General features: G+C 40.9%; 1 protein-coding gene and 1 long non-coding RNA gene across 10 annotated transcripts in view; one reads left to right on the top strand and one right to left on the bottom strand.

Annotated features, from left to right (window-relative positions):
- LOC148128889 (uncharacterized) overlaps positions 1–26,547 on the top strand; it is a 264,294-nt gene that overhangs the window by 104,039 nt on the left and 133,708 nt on the right. The window contains exon 3 of one of the 2 annotated variants that reach the window (XR_015746046.1): positions 12,965–13,000. The exons of the other annotated variant lie outside the window; for it this stretch is intronic. This is a non-coding gene — a long non-coding RNA (uncharacterized LOC148128889). Of the gene's footprint in view, positions 1–12,964; positions 13,001–26,547 lie in introns of those variants that run through there. 2 annotated transcript variants of the gene reach the window in all.
- CTNNB1 (catenin beta 1) overlaps positions 3,455–26,547 on the bottom strand; it is a 49,217-nt gene continuing 26,124 nt past the window's right edge. For 6 of the 8 annotated variants that reach the window (XM_087947785.1, XM_087947784.1, XM_026678468.2 and 3 more), the window contains 14 exons: positions 22,753–22,980; positions 22,423–22,676; positions 22,081–22,319; positions 21,793–21,994; positions 20,772–20,916; positions 19,322–19,425; positions 17,558–17,896; positions 17,193–17,351; positions 13,279–13,398; positions 10,268–10,418; positions 10,071–10,192; positions 6,123–6,183; positions 4,398–4,619; positions 3,455–4,196 (listed from right to left, as the gene is read on the bottom strand). In XM_087947785.1, the coding sequence (XP_087803911.1) occupies positions 4,411–4,619; positions 6,123–6,183; positions 10,071–10,192; positions 10,268–10,418; positions 13,279–13,398; positions 17,193–17,351; positions 17,558–17,896; positions 19,322–19,425; positions 20,772–20,916; positions 21,793–21,994; positions 22,081–22,319; positions 22,423–22,676; positions 22,753–22,980 (2,333 nt within the window). In that variant the 3' untranslated portion in view covers positions 3,455–4,196; positions 4,398–4,410. Of the gene's footprint in view, positions 4,197–4,397; positions 4,620–6,122; positions 6,184–10,070; positions 10,193–10,267; positions 10,419–13,278; positions 13,399–17,192; positions 17,352–17,557; positions 17,897–19,321; positions 19,426–20,771; positions 20,917–21,792; positions 21,995–22,080; positions 22,320–22,422; positions 22,677–22,752; positions 22,984–26,547 lie in introns of all 8 variants that reach the window. The other 2 variants (XM_087947782.1, XM_026678467.2) reach the window with 1 other exon arrangement.

Here is a 26,547-nt window from a genome sequence, read left to right as displayed (position 1 = left end):
TCCTTTATTCTTTCAGACCACATAGTTGTAGTCATTGGTTCCCATCCCCCTTGCTCCCACTCAGGAATTGGTACGAAGTCCATGCCACCACCACAAATGGTAACAATTCTGACCAGTCTGTTTGCTGATAGGAGACATAGCAACAGAAGTATCATTCTATGTCTGCATTAGTACGTTTTGCAGCACCATTGGTGCTCGGATGATAAGCCGTGCTTAACCCCTGTGAAGAACCTATTAAGCATATGAACTCCCACCCAAACTGAGCAGTAAACTGCACTCCTCGATCCAAAATGATCCTTCTTGGTACCCCATGTAGTCTGTAGATATTTTTAATGAACATGGTAGCTAATTTTCAAGCAAAGGGTAGACCAGCACATGGGATAAAGTGCACCTGCTTTAAAAATAAATCTATGACTGTCCAGATCACTGTATATCCATGGCTACTAGGTAAGTCCACTACAAAGTCCATCACAATGTCTTGCCATGGTTTAGTGGGATTCGATACTGTTTGTAATAATCCCATAGGCTTTCCAGGTCGAGACTTAGTGGTAGCACAAACTGTACATGTCTTTACATAATGTTCAATACCTGATCTCATTGAAGGCCACCAAAATTGCCTTTTGGGAAGATGTAATGTTTGTAAGAATCTGTAATGTCCAGCCTGCCAACATCATGGCAATGGTGTAATACTTTGGTCCTCAAAATTTCTGGTATATATAGTTTCATTTCTCTCCATGCAATACCATTGCTGATATCATATTGCATTTGGTTCTTTGCTAACCATGGGTCTTCCTTTATAGCATTTGGTAAATAAATCTTGAGCCAATAATTTCACTTGTAATGACTGTAAAATCTCCCTCCCTTGTATAATCAGTTGCACTATTATTTCTCGTCTGCTGTTGTATTGTGGTAACCTTGACAGAGCGTTGCCTAAAAAATTCTTTCAAGCTAGTACATACTTTAGGATGAAGTTAAACCGACGAAAATATAGGGCCCACAGGACCTGCTTAGGTGATAATCTTCGAGGTGATTGGAGTGCCTCCAGGTTTTTATGATCTGTCCATACCTCGAACGGATGTGCTCTTTCAAAGAAATGCCTCCATGTCAAAAAAGTCCATCTTACCACAAAGGCCTCCTCCCAAATTCCTCTCTGCTGGACTTAATTTCCTTGATGTATAAGCACATGGTTGGCAAACCACCATTTGAATTCTTTTGTAAAAGAACAGCTCCCACTGCCACGTCACTAGCATCTGTTTGAATTAAAAATGGCAATTCCATATCTGGATGCTTCAATACAGGTTTTTGAGCAAACATCTGCTTAAGGGAATCAAACGCCCGCTGACATGTATCCGACCAGATAATGGATTGCCCTGGACGGGGTTTCATGGTCTGTCCTGATTTTGTTTTTAAATCAGTTAACGGCAGGGTAATGAGTAGCAAACGAGGGTATAAACTGTCTACAAAAGCTAGCAAACCTCAGGAAGCTTTGTAGTTTTCTCATATTAGGAACTTGCCAGTCCAACACAGCTTGTACTTTGCTGGGGTCCATTTCAATTCCTTTGCTTGATATAAGATATCCAAGATAAATCTAATTGAATATGGTGAAATTCACTTTTGATAGTTTAACATACAGCTGTGCTGCCAGTAATTTTGTAAGCACTGCTTGTCTCACCAGCTGTACACGTTCAAATGTATCCGTATATATCAATATATCATCAAGATATACCAATACACCTCTGCACAAATGTTTATGCAACACCTCATTTATAAACTGCATGAAGACAGCCGGAGCTCCCTGCAATCCGAAAGGCACGACCCAGAATTGATAACTGCCCAATGGGCAGTTGAAAGTTGTCTTCCAATCATCACCAGGACGTATGCGGACTCTGTAAGTCTTCACGTAGGTCCAACTTTGTTTCCCTTTTGATACTGTAGCTAATCTTTTATAAGTGGTAATGGATATAGTGGCTCCTTACATACCGTATTCAATCCTCTAAAGTCCACACATAATCTAAGCCCGCCATCCTCCCTAAACACCGGAGCCACAATATGCACACGTCCTGGTTTAATAAAACCCCTTGCCAAATTTGTATCTATATATTTTCCCATTTCCTCCATTTCTTGAGGGGTCATTGATACAAGATTTAGGTAACTTTACCCCTGGTAATAATTCTATTGCGCAATCAGTAGCCCTATGGGGCAGTAACTGGTCGCTTCCAGACTCGCTAAAAACATCAGCTAAATCATTATACATAGGAGGGTATGCAAAGCTGGCTTTATTATTTTGTTCGGGCACTAACCGGCAGGTTGCCGTATTAGTCGCCTCATCTTTTAGGGGCTCAGGGCCTACTCCCAACCGCAATTTCCTAAACCCCCCTTCCCACTGGATAGTTGGACCCCATTTATCCAACCATGCTAACCCAAGGATGACAGCCTCTGTCATGTGTTCACCACAAATGAAATCTTTTCCCAGTGTTCTCGCATATCCATGCCTACTCAGTACTCAGCTAGCTTCCCTCCCAGGATAGAGCCATCCACCTGCTCAAATCATATATTCCTCCTCTCAAAGTTGTACCTGTCGATTTTTAGTTTCTTGTACTCCCGACAGTGTCTGGATTCACTTGAAGTTAGTTAATTCTTCTAACAATGAGAGATTAAAGCAGCCACATATTCTAGCCACTGCTCTACACCTTCCCTTCCAAAGACGAGTGCAAAATGAAACAATACCTTGCCTGTCTAGCATAAAATCACAGGATGTTACTTCTGTGATTTTTACAAGACTGGTCAGAAGTGTCACATGAATACATTATAAAAATACCCATGAATGTGCAACATTTAAAGAGAAAGAATACTTAATGCTGTCCTATTGGCAGGAACTTATTCTATACCAGGGGCAGCTAGATAGTTTCTGCTTTAAAAAACAATGCAAAGCCCACTTCTCTTGCATGGCCCTGAAAAGAATCCTTCTATTTATAGTGTTGTTTCCCATTTCTATCTTCTTTGCCCAAGGCTGTTTATTTGTATATATTAGTAAAGGTATTTCATGTCAGTGTTTCTTTTAAGGATTTTCCTATAGACATAACTGAATCATGTTTGCTCAGCAATATTTTCAAGGAGGTGGAAACATCAAATAAATAGAAGGCTACAATCCCTCCACTTACCTCAATTATCTGATTTGACTCATAAAATTATAAGATGAAGAATTGCACACTCCTATCATATTTTAAAATATTTATTCAATATTATGTTCTGAGAAAATTTTTGAATGGGATTCAAGGAAAGAGTGATTGGAATTAATCTAGGTGTGAGGTATTACTTGAACGGCAGTGGCATTTGACAGCAGACAGCAAAGTATCACCCTAAAATCCTAGTATCATTAGGGCAAAAATATATGAATTTGCACTTCACCGGATCACAGTGCACAAGACTAAAATAATGTTTTCACACGACAAAATGAATTAAAAGTTTACTTTAATTCTGAACCATCTGAATAACTGTTTTCATGAAGCATCTGTATAACAGCAGGCTACAATATTGGATAAAAGGCAACTGGTAAATTGTCCAATACAAGGTTCCATACAACAGTTTTTACTGGCCTCTATCCAGCATTTCCAGATAAAGTTTTTGATCAAAAACAGGAAATAGATCCACCTGCTTATTTTAAGCATATTAAAAAGGAAACTAATTGGACCATTTCTATTTGTCTAACTGTTTTTATACAAAAGGGCTACACAATGTTACACTTTTCCGAATACAATTAGAGTGATTATGAATTAGTGTTTTACACCATTACTCAATCCTTAAAAATCAGAAATTGCTGTAGCATGTTCACTATAACTTAAACATAGACTTAAAAACCCTACAGTTACTGCAAGAGAAAACTACTCTGAAAGCAAGCAAGGTCAGTACCATTAGTTATTTAAAAATTAAAAAAAAGTTTTAAACAAGCAAGGCTAGAATTGGATAAATTTCATCTTGTGATTCATTCTTGTGCATTCTTCTATTTCATGAGTCACTCCCCAAATCCATTTGTTACTCCTCGACCAAAAGGACCAGAACAAAACGTTTACTTCAGTTGTTCCCATAGGAAACTCAGCTTGGTTAGTGTGTCAGGCACTTTCTGAGATACCAGCCCACCCCACGAGCACTCTCAGCAACTCTACAGGCCAATCACAATGCAAGATCAGAAAATACAGCTGTGTAAAAGAAAACAGAAGTTAGAACAATTATTATGAATATTCATGTTAAGAATTACATCAAACTTGCAGCATAATATATTTATGTTAATCATGTTTACATCTCAAATTTGATATTCTTATTTCTGATAAATGTGAACCAATCCAAAACAATTCTTCCCTGCCAGCCAAGTTCTCCAATTGTAGATACAGCTTTCTTACCTAAAAAGATAGTTTACAGATCAGTATCGAACCAGGCCAACTGATTACTGTCACTTGGAGGGAGCCCATCCATGAGGTCCTGGGCATGTCCTAGATCTGGTAGTCCATCAACTGGGTAGTCAGCACCAGGGTGATGGCCACCCATTTCATGTTCCATCATAGGGTCCATACCCAAGGTATCCTGACCATATCCTCCAGAGTGGAAAGAACGATAACTAGGATCTAAAAAAAAAAAGTTAAGGTTGCAGAGAGGAAAATTAATGTCAATATATTAGATGCAAGAGATTTTAGGTATCACACTTTCATAACCTAACTGCACTGGTTATTTTCTAGAGCAGATTTATATGGATAAGTTATGCTACTATCAGAAGCATAAGCAAATTTCATCCAGGCCATTGATCTGCATACAGCTATAAACCTAGCACACAAACCTTAAACACAGACTTTTAAATATGCCAGTGCAGGGCTTGTTCTTCATATTTGTGCAACCGACATATCTGCCGATATAAATCTAAACTTTTCACATGTTAGAATACAAGCAACTAATACTGCCTTGGTGAAGTACTCACTAAGGTTTCAACATAAGTTGTATAGTCATCACTTAGCGACCACTTGTTCAAAGACAAGGACAGCAATGAAAAGGGAAACTTATACCGTGTTTCTCAGAAAATAAGGCTGGGCCTTATTTTATTTTTGACTCCTGAAAAAACAGCTAGGCCATCTTTTCAAGGGTGCCTTAATTTCCCCCCACGTGCCTCGCCGAGCCACCAGGCTGCTTCTTTAGCGGTCGAAAGGCGCACCCCACGCGCAGCTTCACTTAGGCTAGGAATCCAGCCTTAAGTCCTTCTCCTTGTCCCAGGAACACATCTGGTACTATTTATTTTTTTGTAGAAATATCTTAACGCCAAAATCTCCCAACTCCTTAGCGTGTGTTAGTCTACAGATGCCCGACAGCCCTGTTTCTCCTCTGGATCACCAGCCCACTTTCCCTGGCAAGGGCATCACAAAACACGCTGCTTTGGTTGGACGGCCCGGGGGCTCTTCTGCAGGAAAGACAGGCCACATCAAAAGGCGGATGCCTCCGCTTTCCCAAAGGGCACTGGCTCCCCCGCCCCAGCCCCAGCAAGGGAGCTGACTTTAAAACGTATTTTGGCGTTAAGATTTTCCTGCAAAAAATAAATAGTACCAGATGCATTCCTGGGACAAGGAGAAGGACTTAAGGCTGGATTCCAAGGCTAAGCAAGGCTGTGCGTGGAATGAGTTTGGCAAGTTTCCCCCCTCCGCCCTTCCCCTGTCTCTTCACCTCGTGTTGAATAGGCCCAAATTTTGTGGGTAGGGCTTAATTTCACTGCATGTGTACAAAGCAGTGCTGGGCTTTCCTATTGGGGGGGGGCATATTGTTGGAGAAACATGGTAGCTAATGCTTGCAATTGCAGTTGTCAAGCAATTACAATGGTCATAGTATCCTATGGTCAAGTGATTACCATTTATACCATTACCAACTTTTGACAAGCAAAATTAATAGAAAAGCCAGCAGAATGTTGCAACTTTCAGTAATGTGACATCCTGCTGGCTTCCCCACTGACTGGATCCGGAACTGCCATCATAAATTAGAATTTATCATTGTTCCACCAAATAATGAAATTAATTAAATTAATTATGTAATCAGCCAGCTCCCATTCAATGTTTTGATTGAGTCAAGTCAGCTGCACAATTGATACATACCATCTGGGCGATAGCCAAGAGATTCTCCTTGAGCACCAATGTCAAGTCCCAAATCAGCACTCTGTAAAGATATGAAAAATGACATCTGAACTAAATGTATCTCTTAGTATTATAAACTGGTTTACAGGTCCACAATTTCAAAAACATGTTATTTCTACGTAGGCATAAAATGGACAGTTCCAGTTACTTTTCTATATAGTCAGAAAAAACCAAATACCTTGTTAAAAATGTTTTATATTATCTTTTCCATGCAAAATTGTCCCTATCATATTTGTCATACAGTTAAGCTTTCATATTGGATGCTTTGGTTTCTTACACAAAAACTTTATAGAAACATCATTTGGAAAACTATCCGGTGATTTAACTTTGCATTGAAGATTACAATAATCCACACATGATATAAAGAAATAGTTGGCAAATAGGCCAAAGATACCGTATTTGCCGGCGTATAAGACGACTTTTTTGCCCTGAAAAACATGCCTCCAAGTGGGGGGTCGTCTTATACGCCGGGAGGACTCCGACTCCCACTTCGAGCTTGAGTTGCAGCCAGGAGGGAGGCTGGGGGGAGCGGTGTGTGTGTGTGTGTGTGTGTGTGTGTGTGGTGGCGGGTGTCACTCGCCACACGCTGCGCAACCTTTCCCCCTCTTCCTTCCTTAGCGGTGTGGGGAGGAGAGGATTCGAAGATCCTCACGTGCGGCGTACTTTTCTTTTTCTTTTTTTTTTTTTTGCACGCAGGTTTTGCATGCGGGCGGCTGTAGGTTAAGGATGGGGAGCCCCGGGTGGGTTATCAGGTTTTACGGTGCTTCCAACATGTGCGAACGGTGGGAGAGCGGAGAAGAGAGCGAGCGAGCGCCCGCTGTGTGAAATCCTGCGTCAAAGCAACAGTGGGGAGGCAGGGTATAAATTTACCAGGTTAATGTAGCAATGGTGATTAATGCCCAGAACATTGTTTTGCGGGTATTGGGGTATGTGTGTGTGTGTGTGTGTGGTGGTGGTGAGGAGAGGTTGTCCTTTGAATGCGGAAAAGTAGGTGTGACCTTGTGTAGGAAAATAAAGAGATCCTTTTAGCGTGTTTGGCTTCTTTGCCTCCCCTCGTTCGTTTTGATGTGGAGATAATGGCCTTCGGGCGGGAGGGAAGAAAACTGTAGCTGGATCATTTCAAATTTCACTTACTCTCCTGCCTCACTTCAATATGTCTGAGCGACTCCAGATACTGGAAGACTTTTTGAATGAAAGTGTTACCTCCATATATTTTTTTAAAGAGGGCCACTTGGGGAAAAAAAAAGATTCTAAGGAATTCCTTGTTTCTTGATTAAAGAGAAGGCATTGAATATACTGTTCCTTGGCAGCCTTTTCAGTGTCCGGGTTTTGGTGTGTGTGTGTGTGTGTGTGTGTGTGTGAGAGAGAGAGAGAGAGAGAGAGAGAGAGAGAGAGAGAGAGAGAGAGAGAGAGAGAGAGAGAGAGAGAGAGAGATCAGCTGTATTGAGAAGAGAATGTTTCCTGTGTTCTCATTTTATTTACAACATATTTTACGCTTAATGGTAAGCAATGAAAAATATTTTTAAAACTCATTTCTAAACTCCATAGCTATTGGCATATTCTTGGTTCAAAATTGGATTAGCTCATTTCAAAATTGTCCAAAGCAGAAAAGTGCGTCAAAAAAAAAAAAAAGTGCAAAAGTGGAAGGTGTGTGGAAGAGGGGTAGTCTTATACGGCGAGTATATAACAAACTCTATATTTTGAGTGGAAATGTTGGGGGGTTGTCTTATACGCCCAGTCGTCTTATACGCCGGCAAATACGGTAAATGAAAATAAGCACTAGTAACTCAGTCTAAATCAGTGGTTCACAAACTTTTTCAGTCCATCACCCCCTTTGGTGCTACAAATTCATCCTCGGTGCTACAAACTCATCCTCAGTGCCCCCCCACCCAGGGGTGGGATTCAAATTTCTGTGGGCATGGCCTAATTTGAGGGCGTGGCTGGCTGGTCACATGACTGGGCGGGCGTGGCCATGTGACTGGTAAACCAAATACAAGTGGTCCTCACTTAACGGCCAGTTGTTTAGCAAGTGTTCTAATTTATGACTGACCTCCCCAGAGCTACTTGACCTGTTTTTGGAGTTTTGACAGCATGCACACACATGCACACTTCTAACCCTGCTGGAGCAGGTCATTGGACTAGAATCGGCAAAACATCTCTGATTATTTTAGTAGTGAATAGAATCTAATCAGAGATGCTTTGCCTATTTTCTTGTTGATTTGTTTTATTTGTATTTCTTTATTTTATGTTGCTGAATTGCATTGACATGTGTGTCCCTTCTTGTGCACAGCCCAGAAGCTGTTGTGATTCTTTGCAGCAAAAATTACCAACCTCTGGCTTTGCTCTACTTTTCAAACATGCCGCCACTGCCACGTTCTAGGTGCCGGCCCCACAGGTCCACCCCATTGAGCCCTCTGCACCGGAGGGACCTGCCCAAGCAAGTCCGAGTGGAGCAGTGCACCAAGTCAATGGGGTGAGCCCGAGAGAGGGAAAGATAAAAAAGAAAGATGGAAGAAAAAAGGGAAAGAAAGAAAAAGGGACAAAGAAAGGGGGGATGGAAGGGACAGAAAGAAAAAGAAATAAAGGAGGGAGGGAGGAGAAAGATAACGAGACATCTATTCTAGTCCAATCACCTGCTCCAGTAGGGTTAGAAGGGAGTGAGTGAGTGTGTGTGTGTGTGTGTGTGAGTGTGTTCTTGTAATTTACCAGTACGTTTTGGTTTTGCCTTCTTCAGAATTGGCACTGTAATACATTGGGGAAAAGTAATTTTTTAGGGTGGAGATCTGGTCCAATGGATCCAGTTTAAAGCCTCAACAGAACGTGAGAGCTTCCTGATAGTCTTGACCATGTTTCATCCACAAAAACTTTAATAGAAGCCAAAGATGTTTCAATGTGCTGGCAAAGATGTTTTAATGTGGGAAAGGGCCTCAGTCTCAACTAGGCCTCATTTCAATCTGATGCATCAGGTCTTTCTCTCTCTTCTTTTCTCCCTCCCTCCCTCCCTCCCAGACTGGCTTTGCTCTAATTTCCCTGTGGGGCTGGCGCCTCAAATATGGATGGATGGATGGATAGATACAGATAGGTAGGTAGGTAGACATATATTGATAGGTAGGTAGGTAGGTAGGTACGTAGGTAGGCAGGCAGACCTACCTTTTGGATTAATGTATGGATAGGTAAGTAAGATAGGTAGGTAGGAAGACAGACACACAAGGCAGGCAGATCTTTTGGATGGATGGATATATTGGTAGGTAGGTGGGTAGATTGATAAATATAGATGTATGTATGTACATATGTATAGGTAGGTAGGTAGACAGAAAGAGACAGACAGACCTAATGGATGGATACATTGGTAGATAGATATATTGGTAGATAGATATATTGGTAGATAGATAGAACAGCACTGCCCTCTACGATGTAAGTGCCCCAGGAGGGGGGAGGGGTAGCTTGGGAGGCTGATCCCTAGCGGGAGGGGCAGCCTGTGAACTTGTTGTCAGGCACAGTAACTACAAAGAGGGGCGGGCTTGGCTGAGTGGGATCCTGGATATTGGGCAGGTGGTCCAAGCCCCCCTTCTTTTGCCTCCCCCTAGGTAATCCATGGATGCCATTGACTGTTGCACCGGAGCAGTGCAAGGAGCTCAATGGCGTGAGCCTGTAGAGCCAGCGCCTTGAATGCTCCCCTGCTGCCTCTTAGCCGGCCCCCTTGCCTCTTAGCGCCCCCTAAGGCATCCCACCACGCCCCAGGGGGCAGGACTGCCCACTTTGGGAACCACTGGTCTAAATCCTGATTACTTTTACAGTTACATGTAATATTTGATTAAAATGTTTAATGTGAAACTTAGTATGAAATTCAAAGAGAATTCTATGAATAGGAAGAAAATTAAATGGAGAAAATTTAGCCCTCTAACCCACCTCATTCCATGCCATTGGTTCAGTCCTAAAAAGAGAACTGGTCAGTTCCACTGACAGACGTTTCTTATAATCCTGTGGTTTATCTTCAGACATTCTGAATAATACTGCAGCTGCATATGTTGCTATCAAAGGAAAAAAGTACATTAGCAGAGGAACTTAAAAGCAAAGCAAAGCGAATCCCTATCTATTTCACTTACCCACACCCTCGTTTCTAGAATGTAGTAGTTCTGTTAATGGTGCTGTAGCTCCCTCTGCTTCAATTGCCTCAGCTGCTTCTTTATCTTGAGCCAATTCACATAGTACACCTGCAGCTACTCTCTGGATGTTCTCAATCGGGGAATATAGCAACTAGGAAAATAAATAAATAAATTTGGGGTTGTTTTTAAAACACAAATCATTAGTAACTAGAACTTGATGCCTGGCTATTACACTGAGTATCACAACTAGACTATAGTTGCAACGGAGCAAATAAATAATGAAAATCCCCGTAATTGGTCACTTACGGGTTGCTTGAAACTATGAGGGACCCACAGAAAATACTTAAAACCCAGATTTGAAGTTCCAATTGCTGTCCCATCACATGACTGCATTTGAATGCTCAACCTGAATTTGCAGCTATTTGCAGCACCTCACAGTCATGTGATTGCAATTAATGTTTTTGCTGGAAACTAGCATTTACTTCCAGTTTCTGGCAAAATCACCTCAGAGCAAACAATGGGTTCACTTAACAATTGCTGCAGAAAGGGTAAAATAAAGCATGATTACATGGTGATCTATTTAATGACCATCATGACTTGTGATCAAAATTGCAGGTTCAAAATTGCAAGTTCATAAGTCGAGGACTACCTATGTTTCCTTAGGAAACTCTTCAGATTCTATTTCCACTGGGGATTTCAAGCATATTTTCTTTTTTTTCTTTTTTTATTTTTTTTTATTTTTAAAAACAAACATAAACAAACAAAACATAGAACATAAAAACATAAAACATCTTTTTTGAAAGCAGCCTGATCCCGGGTTACATCTCTTCGTGCAGACACAAATTCAAATTCATGCTCATTTTTATATTCCATTCCATATCTTATTACCATTCTACATTTTCTATATAACTTCTCTCCTCTTTCAACTTTCTTAATGTTATTTTATTTATTTCATCTCAATTCAGACCATCATACTTGTCTGTCCTGTTTCAGCTATCTATTATCTTTTCTCATTAAGCAAAATTTCTCCTGTGATCACTGATTGGAGTATGATGCCTTTATATCTTTCCCCTAAAATTATAACACTTAATATAATACATAACTTCCATTCGGATTCTGCTTGGTACATACTAAAACTATGCAATGTATTTTTTTTTAAAAGAAAAAATTATAAATATATAACATAATTAAAACAACAATCCATACCAATTCAATTCTATCATTAATATTAATATTCATTTAAATCTTGAACATTTTACGCATTACTTTTCAAATAAGTATCATATTTCTATGGAAACACTTATAAACTTTCCATAATTAGTTCCCTCTCATTTCACTTATATTTTATAAAACATTGAGTAGTTAAAATGTTCCCATTCCTTCCTAGTTCAATTCTCTCATTTATTTCATTTCATTTATTTTGTTCACAAAAGTCACTAAATTACACTATTTTATTCCACTTTTTAATCATATGTTGTTTCCAATTTGCTAACATTATTTCTATTACAAATATAACAATACAATCTTATGTACCTTTACAGAATCCCTTTTTCAGTTACATTTTCACCCATTATCTCTGAATAAGTCCTGTTTCTTTACATCTTGCTTCAAACCTTTGTAACTTCTCTTCCCTTCCTTCCTCCTTTGCTTCTCTCTCCCCTTTTTACCCCTGTCTCTCCACCTCCATTTCCCTTTTCTGTTGCTTTCCAACATTATATCCCCTTTTCACATTATTTTTCCCTTTTTTGGCTGTTTTTTTAGGTCTTAGATTCTCCATTCTCTTTCCCCTTTCTTCCCCAGATAAAATTACTTGTTCATTATAAATGGCTTCTTCTTTGTCCCAATCTTCTTGTTGCGTAGTCTTTTCTTGTTGTTTCTTGTAGACACCAATCGCCATTTCTAAGAATTGAAAAATTGAACCAAAGGAGCCCTTCCCTTCTTGTTCCTCTTCTTTATATTTTTTAAATTCAATTTTCAGTTCATCCAGTTCATCCAGAGGTGATGCCATTGTAGTGTTTTTTTTAAAAAACAACAACCACCCAATTGTTTTTAGTCATTCAAATATGATTTCCAAAAGTCCCAAAGTCACCAAACAATCCGAATACACACAAGCTGTTTCTTTTAACACTTTCTTCTTTTTTCACTTTCTCTTCTTGGGGTTACTATTTAGTTGCAAAGTTCCAGTTAAAATGTATCCTTTAGAAGTCTTGTTAAGATTTAACTTTAAATTCTTTTGAATTCCAAGCAGTCTCCTTCTTCCAAGTCCTGCCCTTATTCTTTTCCTCTCCCTTCCCACTTATAGCAAAAAAAGGATTTTTTAGTGTTCAGAAATCTTTATTGTCCCTTTGGCATTTAATTATATTTCCAGTTTAATTACCTGTTGATGCCAAAGCGGATTTTTCCGATTTCTTTATTCAGATCTTCTCGTTGTCAGCGTGAGGAAGGAGAGTGAAGAAAAAAAAAGCTTTCTCTTTTCACTTTCGTTCGCTGCTTCCGACTCTCCTTTGGGAGCGATGTATCTTTTGCAAAATTTAAATTCCAGGGTACCTTAGTTGTTACTTTTTGTCCCGGTCAGCTAAAAACTTTCACTTAACTTCCTCCTGCACTTTCTTTTCCGGTTGAGTGCTTGAGGCGGCCATTTCTGACCGCCGCTCTTACCACCTTCGGGAAAGGGAAATTTAGCCAGCTGAGGAGGAGAGGTGCGGCTCCCCTCAACCCTGCTGGGTCTCTCCGTCTTCACCACCTCTACAGGGTGGCTTAGCCCCGAAGCCTGCTGGCGCGGGGCGCTCCAGCGGCGAGCCCAGGCAGAAACCGCGCACAATCGCGGATTCCTGCCTGCCGCCGAAGCCCTGCAAACCGGAAGTCCGATTTCAAGCATATTTTCAATTTTTTTACAGGAATACCAATTTTTGTATTGACTACCAACCTCAGAACAGGTTTTAAAAAACATATGCAATGTACTTTCATTAAATCATAACTAGCTTTAGTATCTGTCAAAAGACTTCACCTACCTGCACAAAGAGTGGAATGGTATTTAGACCCCTAATTACAATCCGATTGTGGACATCTCTAGCTAGGATATGAAGAGCTCCAGTGCAGCCCTCAACTATTTCCTCCATACGCACACCCTCCTGTAGAAAAACATAATACACTTAATATTCATAAGCCAAGAGTGGTTATTACTATTAACATCACTTATTAACGTTCTTCCTCATCAGATGAACATTCTCATTTACTCAGCTGCTATCATACAATTTAATTATCAGATAGGTTTCCTAGTTAGTCAAACATTTTTGCCTTTCTAAGGGCTTCAAGGAATATACCTAACACTGCAACATCAACAGGTAGGGATAATTCAGAATTCCTATTTTTCACATTTGGGAGGACGACAATTAAGGGAGAAAAGGGAAGTTTCTGAGTTGACAAATGTTGAGAGGCTGATTTTTCTACATAAAAACCTTAAGAGGAAAAATTAATCAAATTCATTAATGGTTTTAATGATATTATTAAATTTGCAAGATCTAATAAATATATTGTCTTTTAGCTCCTTACTCCCAAAACAAATAAGACATCCAAAATTTTTATTACCCTATTTGGGGGAAATTGGAGATGTGCACATGGCTTTGAGCCTCACAGAGAGCCCTTGGGTAAGAACTTCTACTTAATATAGTCCATTAAGGCAATAAATATCAATGTCCTATTTTTCCACATTGCAATACAACTTATGAATTCGCTTGCTATGCTCTGGGTACAAACCTTTGGAATAATTTTATCCTCATCATGACCATATACTTGGCTTTACCTTCACTGAAAATTACTACTAAAATGTTCTTGATTACCCTTAGTGAATTAACACTAACAGTTTACCAATACTTTAACAAGTAAAAGTTATTAGTTTAACTCCTACATGATTAACTTTTGAAAAGAAAAAGCAGCTAAACTGGTTTTAATTTTTAATTTGCAATAATGATTCTAGTCCTCAGGAATATTATCAAACTCTTTTTAAAGCTAAACTTAGAATACTACCTGCTGCTAGAGTTTACCTATGTAGATGTTTTGGTTGAAGAGTCAGAATTTGAGCACCGAGATATCAAATCTCTAAGAATATGCCGTGTTTTTCCAAAAACGAAGGCCAGGTCTTATTTTCTTTTGACCCCTGAAAAACCGCCTAGGCCTTCTTTTTGGAGGGTTCTAATTATTGACTCGCCTCGCGGTGGTGGCACCGACTGTCCCACCCAGCAGGAGCCCGCTGCTGGCCCACTTCTTCTGTGGCCACTTGCTGCCATTCGTGTGCAACGCTTCGGCCTCCGTTTTGCCTTCAGATGGTATCTGAAGACGAAACGGAGGCCGAGGCGATGCGTGTGAGTGGCGGCAAGTGGCCGCAGAAGGCGAGGCAGGTGTTGGGGTGTGCGAGGCATGGTAAGTAGGGCAGCTCAACCCCCCGATCCCCACCCTAGCTTATTTTTACCCATGTGCCTTGCCCCACCCCGTAACTTGGGGTGGGCAGTCTTAATTAGGGCTAATTTTGTGGGTGGGGCTTAATTTGATCACATGTGCTCAAAAACGTGATAGGGCTTCTTTTCAAGATGAGTTGTCTTTTTGGAGAAACACAGTAGTTCAAGCATGAAAGAACAAAAGCCTTGATAACAACTGTGTTTTTAAGGACTAGTATTTTTTGGTTGCAATACGTACCAAAATTATTCTAATGAGTGCACACATTTATTACAGCATGGAGATTATGAAGATCATGCCAGAACATATATTCGTACACTAACTCAGCGTAAACCAATTGCACAAAATCTCTTTATGAATTTTGGTATTGTACAAAGTCTGTGTGATGTCTTGGGGCATGGCACAAAGGCAACACCGTCACATAAATAAGAAAAGTCCCTTTAATAGATCCAACTTTGCCCCCAATGTCCAGTTACCTTCGGCTGGAGAAAAAACTCTCCCAAGAACTGTCTTTAAATGAAGGAAATTCAGTCCAAAAATAAAGTACCTATAAAATGTAAATTAAAATCTATACAAACCACGCTGCAGCAATTAACTGGACAGGGCAGGATAAGGAATTGCAGACTTCAAAGGCCAACAAAACACAGTTGGGAAGATGCCAGGAATCCAGATAAGCCTCGACCATAAAAGGTAACTCACGATTTGCTTCCCACGAGTTGCTGTGCGCAAACTCCCTTTTTAAACACTGTGTTCCCAGCTACAGCTAAAGAAGGGGATTAGGGCCCTTTCCTCACCTGTAAGCCACACAATCTTCTGAATTCCCTCTGCCTTGCTCTACCTCTCCCCTGCTCTGCCCAGCCGGATTTTGCCCTTACCCAGTTTCTTCCACAGCCACCAGAGCCACATTCCCACTCCCGTCAGCTGCTCAGCCTCCCCCTCGGAATCAGATTCTAATAGGGGCATGACAGTCTGAAAAACTAGATTATCCAATAGCAACAAAATATTTTCTCTTTGCTGTCACTTGGTTATCATCTGGAGTTCTGTAGCTTTTGTACTTAGAGCCACAGTTTCATGTACTACTGTCTGCCTAGTAGGAACAGATGTATAGACACTTACATATAAACCCCATTTCCCTGAAATTACACCTGCTAGGTTTTACAGGGGATGCCCTGGGAGTTTATGGCGTTAAGGACGCCCAATTTAGGGTAGTCCAACGGCTTGTGAACATTGACTTGCAATATCTACGAGCCAGAGCTAACAAAATTTGCTCCCCTCTGATCTTCAGCCAATTTAATAATTACGGACTGAGAATGGCTTCCTATTTTTACACTCTAACCATTCCCAAGTATAGAAGAGCTTTCTCCTAGCTCGCTTTTTAATGTCTTGCCCTCAGCACTACTGGATGGGCGATTTAAGAGGCTCCTGATTAACGAGCGGCTATGCCCCTGTGACAGAGCTGAGGTTGAAACTGTGGAGCATGTCCTTTTATATTGCCCTATGTATAACGCAGGCAGATCTAAGTTACTGTCTCTCCTTGAAACAGACCCTTCTAGACCCAATGTTAGTAATTTGTTCTTATATTGTCTAGGGGATAGCTCCTCATACATCACTTCTCAGGTTTCCAATTTTTTTTTAAGAGCTGTAACCATCAGAGAACGCTGTAATTCCCCTTAGTCAAGTTTTTGGTGACCAATTGTTCAGGAGTAATTTTCCCATGTTCTTCTTTTGTTGTACTTGTGTTTTGGTCTGTGACCGCAATAATAATAACAATTATTATTATTATTATTATTATTATTATTATTATTATTATTATTATTATTATTATTATTATTATTATTACCCCATTTCCCTATTAAGATGTCAAAGTATTGAGGATATTGTGATCTAAGGTATAATGACCCAAATAATTTTAAAAATCTTATACATGGGAATGAGTACTAAGCCTCCAGTCCTTAGATATTACAGTATTTATAAAATGCCACTTATTTTATTTATTTTTAAATTTTATATAGCTACTCATCTCATAAAACAAGTCATTTTGATATGTAGGCCTCACTTAAAAACAATAATTGGGACCAGAATTCCCTATCACTAAGTGATGCAGTTGTACAGAGCAATGTCACATGACCACACTGCTTTGCAATGGAAATTCCAGCACTTCCAGTTGTCAGTTAAGTAAATCATGGCAAGGGTTTTACCTTTGCAATCTCGTGTCAGCTTCTGTACTGATTTGAGGAAAGCCATAAAGAAGGGTACTAATGGAAATCAGATGATTGATTTAACTGCTTTAAATGTAACATATTTTTTATTTATATGCTACATTTTACTTCATGAAATACTAATTTGTAACAAATAGATGAATAACTAGGGTTGAAAAAAATACTTGGCTGATTATAAAGTAAATAAAATTTGAGATCTTTTCTACCACAAGTCCCTGCAACACTAATGACATTCTGCATCAAGTATCACATACCACAAACTGCTGCTGTGTACCACCCATTGAAGTTCGACGTTGAGTATCTTGATGTGCTCTAACTAGTAGTTGCACTAATCTTGGTATTGCCCCTTGTTCACGCAACGGAGCATGATTTGCTGGGCAGAGAGCAAGATTACGAATCAAGCCAACAGTTGCCTGCAAATGTAAGGAAAGCAATTAGAAAGAAATGATATGTTGCACAGTACTGCAAAATTTAGTTGCACAACTCAAGCCTTTAAAATAATTTTAATTCATTGCATCCTTGTAATATATTTTTAGAAGCCATCTAGATTTTGTGCACTTCATCCACCCCATTTCAAATGAAAGACAATAGTGATAATTGCATTACCAAATCACCTTACCTTTATAAGAGGCCAGTGGGATGGTGGATGCAAGAGTTTAACCACCACTGGTAGACCATAATGAAGGCGCACTGCATTTTGGGCCATTTCAGCTTCCTGATGCCGACTAGTGAGGTGGCGGAGGGCACAGATAGCTGGCTCAGTGATGTCTTCCCTGTCACCAGCACGGAGAACTGTGCGCACAAGGGCTTCAATTCCACCAACTTGGCACACCATCATTTTATTCTTGTAGTTATTGCAAGTAAGATTTGAAAGGATGCCAGCAGCACAAGTCACAACATTGATATCATCTGATCCTAAAAGCTGCACAAGTGTTCCCAAAAGACCTTCCATGCCTTCCTGTAGGAAGATTTAATATCAGTTTTTCTGAGTTCATATGCTATTATGTATGCAATTATAGATAGTCCTGACTTATGAATACAATTGAGTATGGAATTTTGGTTCTAAGTTGTAGTGGTTGTTAAATGGGTCACATGACTTGACTCAATGATCATAAAGTCTTGTTGCCCTAGTCATTAAATGAATTACATGATTAATAAGTGAATCAGCATATCCAATTGATGTTTTTTTGCTATTTTCTGCTAGAAAATGACAAAAAAAAACCACAAAAAACCATGGGAAATCAGTCCTGTATCCACAGGATGATTCAACTGGTTGTAAATGTGAGCCAATTACCAAACATGGGAAATGCAATCACATGACTGGGAGACTGGCACTGGTAATGTTGTGGAATTGCTTTTTTGAAGTTGTTACAACTTTGAACAGTTGTTAAGCAACTGGTCACAAAGCAAGGACTACCTGTAAAAACCCTGAAATATAATCTACCACGCTCCAGATCTGTTTGACCCACCCTAGATTATTGGTACTTTGGCAAAGATACCCTCACCTGTGACTTCTATCAATAAGGTAGCTTTTTTGTTTTATCAGCAGTATCACTTTAACAGTCCTTCAAGGAACAGTAATTTCTCTTAAGTATAAGTCCTCATTTTCTAAATAAAGACACTTAATGGCTTTATTGTACTTTGAAGCTAGTACAAATATAAGGAATTGTTGAGGAATACTTAGAACATATAGATAAATGTTTATTTCCAACAGGAGTCATACGGGAAACCTCTTATTTCAAGAATATTTTAAATTCATTTACATTTAAATTTATATATACCACTATGGAAATGCTTAAATCATTATGGCAGTTGCTTTTATAAGGGCATATAGATTCCAAATAATAAATTGATCATAAAGCTGTAAACTGATATATTTGTTTCTCCTGGTCTTATACAATTAATCAGATAGTTATGCTTTTCACTTAAGAAAAATAAAAACCTTATATTAATAACTTAACATCTTTATACTCTAGTTTCAATTGCACAATGTGAGAGAAGTTCTGATGGTATTTCAACCAAGTGGCTTGAGCCCAAAGATATCTTTTTCTTATGAATAACTAAGCATTTACATTTGTGTCTTCAATCATATCCATGAAATTGTAATTTGCCGATTAATTAATCTGATTCAACATGAAAACAGGAAATTACACAAGACTTCCAAGATTATGGTGAAAATCTTATTTAGCATTCTGTCTGAATTTACCATTAAGTTGTTCCCTATCTGTTATTTCAAACTGTTTTTTAAAAAACACCATAATTTCAGTTTTGAGCAATGCCACAAAATAGTATCATACCAACTAAATGTAATAAAATAATTTTCAAAAACCAAGATCAGTTTATAATACAATATTAATAATCTTTTGAAGTTCCCAACCCATACCTGCTTAGTTGCAGCATCTGAGAGATTCCGAAGAGTCCAGAGACAATTTTGAACAAGACGTTGGCTTGGATCTGTAAGATGGAGTCCCAAGGCTTGCATTCCACCTAACGATCAATTAATATTTTCTATCAATATTTCAACCTCTCATTATGAAGGAAATTTTGTTTATGTGATTACTTCAATGCAAGGACAGTTACTGTATTTATGTACCATGATGAAATTGAAGTATACTCGCTATATAATGTTCAAGGAACTGTGTAGAGCAGGGCTGTCAAACTCGCGGCCCATGGGCCAGATGCATCACATGCTGGCCACACCCACACCATTTAGCAAAGGGAAAAAAAGTCCCAATACATCATGTGATGCCACGACGACGACGGAGTTTGATACCCCTGACATAAGGCATATACTTCCGACTGTAACACATCTGATGTTTGACAAACTACTAAGCCATTAACTAGACCATGGTAAAAGAAGTTACAAAATAAAGTGATATATATGGGCCTAATCTATCCAAAAGCTCAAATATTTGTACATATAAAAATTACCATATTTTTCAGACTATAAGATACACCAGACCATAAGACACACCTAAGTTTAGAGGAGGAAAACAAGAATTTTTTTTTTGCCTCCTTTGCATCCTTTTTCCCTCCCTGGCGCCCAGAAGCACTCTGCAGGCCAAAAGCAGGCCCATTTTTGGCCTCCCAAACCTTCCATGCATCCCGTTTTTGCCCTTCTCAGAATCCAGAGGCACTCTGCAAGCCAAAAATAAGCCTGTTTTTGGCCTCCCAAACTCCCAAGCCGTTTTCGGCCTCCCCAGTGCCAAATGGGACATGCAGAGGCCCCTGGAGGCCAAAATCTGGCTCAAATTTTGGCCTACAGGGTGCTTCTGGGCACTGGGGAGGGCAAAAACAGGATGTGTGGAAGGTTTGTGAGGCCAAAAACGGGCCCGTTTTTAGCCTCCCAAACCTTCCACGCAACCTGTTTTGCAGAGAACTTCTGGACGCTGGGGAGGGCAGAAATGGGATGGTTCAGGAGGCAAAAAAAGGCCCGTATTCACTCTATAAGATGCACAGACATTTCTAGCCACTTTCTTTTTTTTGGGAGTACGTCTTATAGTCCAAAAAATACTGTACTAAAAATCTTAAGAATAAAGACTGCAATAATAGCATCAAAAATATACTAAATACATTTTAACAGCCACTAAAATTTCAAGAATGGAATTTTTTGAAAAATGTCTGCTATATCAATAGTTTTTAGTTTACTTAGCTGACATTTTTGTTAAAAATGCCTCAATACTGATATTCCACCCAGTTTAAAATATTCCCTATATAGTATAAAACAGTAATTTTATTAGCTATTCCCTGCAAAGGAAATTATTAGTAATTTTTGAGTGACTCCAAAACAAGTCCAAAAACAGTCCTGATTTAATGAAAACTGAAGCACTTACCAGCTTCCACAATTGCAGGTTTGTTACTAGAACAGACTGATAGTACTTTCAGGACTCTACTTGTGGTCCATAATAATTTCTCATAGGTGTAAGTCCTCATTATATTTACTAGAGCCTGGGGTCCACCACTTGCCAAAATAATTAACTGCCAAAAAAGAAAGGATTTGATAAAAGAGCAATATAGGCTAATCAGGATAACCTTTTAAAGATGGAATTGCAATTTCTTCATGCTGTTCTGCTGTCAGCATATCTGTACATACTGAAGAAAAAATGGGTGGGCTTCTGCCAGTGCACCCTGGTTGGGGCAAATCCTTAGCTAGTTTTATGGCCAGTTCAGTGAACTGGCAAATCCCAACCCTGGCTGCCCCCCAGGAGTCCCCACGCGGCCCATTTGGATGTCAGGTAAATGCAGGGCCTGCACGGAGGCTCGGAGAGGGCAAAAATGGGCCTCCCAGAGGCTCCAGAAGGCCGGAACGGACTCCGGAGGGCTTCTGGAGGCAGTTTTCACTCTCTAGAGGCTCAAGGAAAGCCTCCGGAGCCTGGGGAGGGCAACCCCCCCCCCCCGCTGTGGTGCAGGAGGCCGACTAGGCCAAGCCCACCCAGCAACTGGGCAGAGAACCAGTTGCTGATATTTTTGAAGCCCACCCATGAGTAGAAAAAGAAAACTATTTTCTCCTGGAATCTCAGATGATGTGCGTGTGTGTGTTTGTTTCAGACAGAGAGAGAGGGAGAAAGAGAGGGAGGGAGGGAGGGAGAAGTATTTTATATCATAGACCACTGGGCTAATCTCCCAATACCAACGACAATTCTTTCTAATTCTATCTAATAGTACTATGTATGCATGAACTTGTGGTCATCTGCATATGTAACTTGTGTTTTATTACTAACATAAATGTAACTATTCTCAAAGTTCAAATCTTAAACACAAGAAGAATGGGATTAGGTTAGTAAAATCTTTTGTGTGTCCCATAATTGCCCAACTTACTACTAATTCACTACGTAATATAATTTCAAGCATTACCTTGCTTTCTTGATTACCATATGCAAGAATCTGAAGACAATCTGTTGTAATTGCCAGAAACTTAACATTTGTCTTGTTAAGCAAGGCAACCATTTTTTGTAAACCTCCAGCTAGGCGGACAGCCATTTTAGCACCTTCTTGATGCAACAGAAGATTGTGCAGAGTAGTAATCGCATAGAAAAGCACAGAATCTACTGGAGACCTATAAAAAAAAAGTCAAATTAAGAAATATCCCACCCAAGGCCAACATATAGTGTATAGATACATCAAATCAATTAATTCACATACCCGAGCATTTTAACCAGAGCAGGAATACCTCCAGATTTGAAGATTGCCAGTAACCCTTCACGATGATGAGATAGGTTATGTAGTGTACCTGCAGTACAACGGGCTGTTTCTACATCATTTGTATTCTGCATAGTACGCACAATGGCAGAAACCATTTGAGGAGAACGCATGATAGCATGGCGAGAAGCTTCTTTTTTGGACAACTGATGGACCATAACTGCTGCTTTGTTCACCACAACCTAATAAATGCATTGAAATTTAACGTTTTCAAAATCCAAAAGTCTTTTAAAGGATGACTCTTAGCAATCACAATAAATACAAGCTGAATCAATGTGCACATACCTGGTCCTCATCATTTAATAATTTGGTCAATTCTGGGATGGCACGAGTTGCTAGCTCTGCATCATCTTGGTAGTTTATCAAATTCACCACAGCATGTTTTAACATCTGGGAAGGTTCAGCAAGTCGTTGTACATTTGTTGGATGTGCAGCATCAAACTGCGTTGATGGAATTTGCATGCCTTCATCCAATGTTTCTGGAAACATGGCAGCACGCACTCTCTGTGCTCGGGTCATAGCATATTGTCCATCAATATCTGAAACAAGTGTAAGCTCTTTTTAATCTACTTATATATGGTTGAATGATTAATATAATCACAGAATACTACTTACCGGCTACCTGATCCTGAGTGAAAGACTGAGAGAATCCCTGTTCCCATTCATATAGAACTTGGGTGGTATCAACTTCTTCCTCTTCAGGATTTCCCTTGCCACTCAGAGAGGGAGCTGTGGTTGTGGCACCGGAGTGGATACCAGAATCTAGGTATGACTGTTGCTGCCAATGACTGACAGCTGCTTTTCTGTCTGGCTCCATTGCCATATCCAACTCCATTAAATCAGCTGCTGGCAATAAATTGGTTAAAAACAAGTTGCTAAAGTAACAGAAAACAATTGGCAAAAGTTTATTACAATTTTAATTTAGAGATACAAATTGCATGCTAGATATAAATTTTCTTTTAAGATAACGAAAAAGTCTCTTCTAAAATTCTCTTTTAACAGTAAAATTAGGTGTTGGCTTCCCTGAACACAATTTCTCAGCATACCTTGGAAGAATCCACAAATATGGGCTAAATCTACCTTTCTGCCCAGGGACTGAGTCATTAATCTTTGCCACGCCTCTTCCTGTTGGGCCAGGAAGTCCCCAGTCACGACAAAGGCACAGCCACCTGATGATCTTATTAGCGTTGGCTCTGCCTCCCACCTGGACACTGGACCAGACAGTTGCCAGGGTGGGAATGAATTCTCCCAAGACATGCTAAGAAATCGCGTTCAGGTAAGCCAACGCCTATTCTCCAGCATGCCTATGGGAGAATCCACACATATGGGACATACCAAAGCTGGCAGTCCCTATGGGCAGGAGGAAGTCTGGTCCTGTGAACCCTGTGTGTACTTGTAGCACTCTTCTGCCGAAGGATGCCTCTGCTAAAGCGTATGTGTCCAGTTGTATTGTCTTAGGAAAGGAGATGGGGAAGACCATGTCGCCGCCCTACAGATATCCTCGAATGAGGCTTGTGTTGCTCAGGCTACAGTGGTAGCTGCACTTCTTGTTGAAAGGGCGGTTACTTGTCTGGGTACGGGAAGAGCCTGAGTCTCATAGGTCTTGGGTATACACACCCTTATCCAACAGCCTATGGTCAATGATGAGACCTTGGTACCCATGGAAGACAGTTGAAATGAGACAAACAGGGCTTCAGATCTGCAATAAGATGAAGTTTGCTTAACGTACTTGCGGAGTGCCCTCCTTAGGTCCAATGTGTGCCATCTGTGCTTCAGGTTGTGAGATGGAGCAGGGCAAAATGCAATAGGATAATGTCTTGAGCCCTGTGGAAGCGTGAGTTAATTTTAGGGACGAAGGAGGGATCCAGACGTAGAACAAGCCTGAGTGGAAGGTGCAAAGGACTTCTCTGACCGAAAGAGCCGCTAGTTCCGATATACAACTGGCCGAACTGATGGCTACTAAGAAAGCGACTTTCAATGTTAAGTAGTGCAGACTAGTAGACTGCAGAGGTTCAAATGATGCCAGAGTGAGGGCTTGCAGGCCTTTATATAGCTCCCATGTGGGGTAGCTATGAATTGTAAGTGGTTTGTTCCCTTGATGAAGGGGCATACCAACTGATAGTAGGCTATCAGTTGGTGCATTATTCAGCACTATGGACAAGGTGGCCACCTGTCTGCATAGAGTGCTGGATGAGAAACCTTTGTCAAGCACATCATGCAAAAAGTCTAAGATCTGTGGAATTGAGACCGTCGTGGGATCAGTTTCTTTTCTGGCACACCACCTGCACAATGCTTTCCAGGTAGCGTCATATATTCTATTGGTGGAAGGTCTCCTGGAAGCTTGGATGGTCCGTATCACTTTTTGTGAAAAGTTGTCCTTCCTTAGGATACTCTTCTCAAGTGCCAGGCAGTTAATTGGAGCCACTGTGGTTCCGGGTGTTCCAAGACCCCCTGGCTGAGGGAGATCCTGTCCTGAGGAATCATCCAAGGACAGGACACTGACAAGCTTACCAGGTCTGCGTACCATAACTGTCTGTGTTATGGCCAATGGGGAGCAATAAGCAGAATCTCCACCTGTTCTAGTAGTACTTTCCTTATCACCTCAGAATGAGGGAAAGCGGAGGGAAGGCATAAAGTAGGCCATTGGGCCATTGGCTGCAAAGGGCATTGACCCTTTCTGCCTCTGGAGTCGGGAATCTGGAGAAGAATTGGGGGAGTTGGTTGTTTGCTGGAGTGGCAAGCAGGTCCAGTATCGGCTGTCCAAATTTTCAAGACATTTCGTTGAAAAAATCTGGATGGAGATGCTACTCTGAGTTGTCCACCTTGGTCCTGCTCAGGTAGTCTGCCTGTGTGTTCGTTGCCCCCAGTATATGCTCTGCTTTGATGAACAGTAAGTTTCTGCCCAGATTCCCAGTTGTTCTGCTTCGATCATGAGGGACCTGGAGTGAGTCCCTCCTTGCCTGTTGACATGCACTTTGGCTGCCACGTTGTCCATCAGGATTAAGACATGTTGGCCAGAGACCGAGCTCTGGAATTGCTTTAGAGCTAGGTGGATAGCTGAGAGTTCCAACCAATTGATATTGTGTTTCAGGTCCTGGGGGGACCATTGCCCTTATGCTATTTGTGCCTGTAGATGGTCTCCCCATCCGAATAGACTGGCATCTGAGGTTACTGTGATGCGAACAGGCTCCCTGAATAGGGTTCCTTTGGATATCTCTGGGGAAACCCACCATCTGAGGGACCTGAAGGTATCTAGGGGAACCCGAAACTTGACATTGGACGTGCTGGTCCCTGCCCTTTGGAATGATAAGAGAAACCATTGGAGGGTGCTGGCATGTAAACGCGTTGAAGAAACTATGGCTATGTACAATATCATTTTTCCCAGGAGTTGGGAGAATACCGCCAAGGAACCACTCTTCTGCTCTGGTCTGGCTGATCAAGGACTTGATGCTGTCCTGGTACTCCTGGGACAAGTAAACTCGGCATAGGCTGGTATCTATTACCACACCCAAGTGTAACAGGCAGGTGGATGGTACTAACTGCCTTTTTTGAAAGTTGATGAGAACCCATGTTCCTGAAGAACACAGATTGTGGTCCCCAAATTGGCCTGTGCCTGTTGGCTGGAACTGGACTGGATGAGGATATTGTCCAGGTAGCAACTGAACCGCTCTGGGATTGTTCTGAGGTGCGCGGACAGTGCTGCCAGCACCTTTGTGAAGATTCTGGGGGCCAATGATAGGCCAATGGCAGGGCCCGGTACTGATAGTGGTTCCCTGCATAATAGAACCTGAGAAACCTATGATGGGAGGGAAAGATGGAGATGTGGAGATGGGCCTCCGTCAGATCTATGGATATCAGGAGGTCGCCTCCCCTATGCCCTCCAAAATTGATTGCAGAGATTGCATCTTGAATCTCTTATACTCTAGATATGCGTTTAAATTCTTGAGGTCTAGAATTTCCCTCCACCCCCCAAGGCCTTCAGAACTACGAAGAGAATGGAATAGAAGCCGTGCCTCCTCTGGTCCTCCAGCAGAGGCTTGATGGCCTGAATGTCCAGCAACTGCTGGACTGCCTTGTTCATAAGTCCTCTTCGAAAGAGATTCTTGGAGGTGGGACAATGGGTGAAAGTCCTCAGAGGTATGGAAAGTTCAGAGACAGGCCGAATTGCACGGTTCTCAGGATCCATGAATCGGATGTGATATTCTCCCATCGGTCTGCAAATAGGGCCAGGCAACTGCCGATGGGAAGGTTCCGGCAGTCATTTGAAGCAGCGAAAGGGGTGGCTTCCTGTGCCATGAAAGGGCCACTTAGATTGGGACTGCTGCCTAGCCATGTCCCAAAACTCTGACCTGTCTGGTGGTCGATCGGATCTAGGCTGGTAAGTTCTCTGGAATTGTGAAAATTCCTATG

Source organism: Notechis scutatus, chromosome Z, assembly GCF_049901735.1.
Source record: "Notechis scutatus isolate UNSWTSFEM ecotype Mainland chromosome Z, rNotScu1.2, whole genome shotgun sequence".
Taxonomy (NCBI): Eukaryota; Metazoa; Chordata; class Lepidosauria; order Squamata; family Elapidae; genus Notechis; species Notechis scutatus.
Note: the sequence above shows the minus strand (reverse complement) of the source record. Positions and strands in the feature narration are given on the sequence as shown.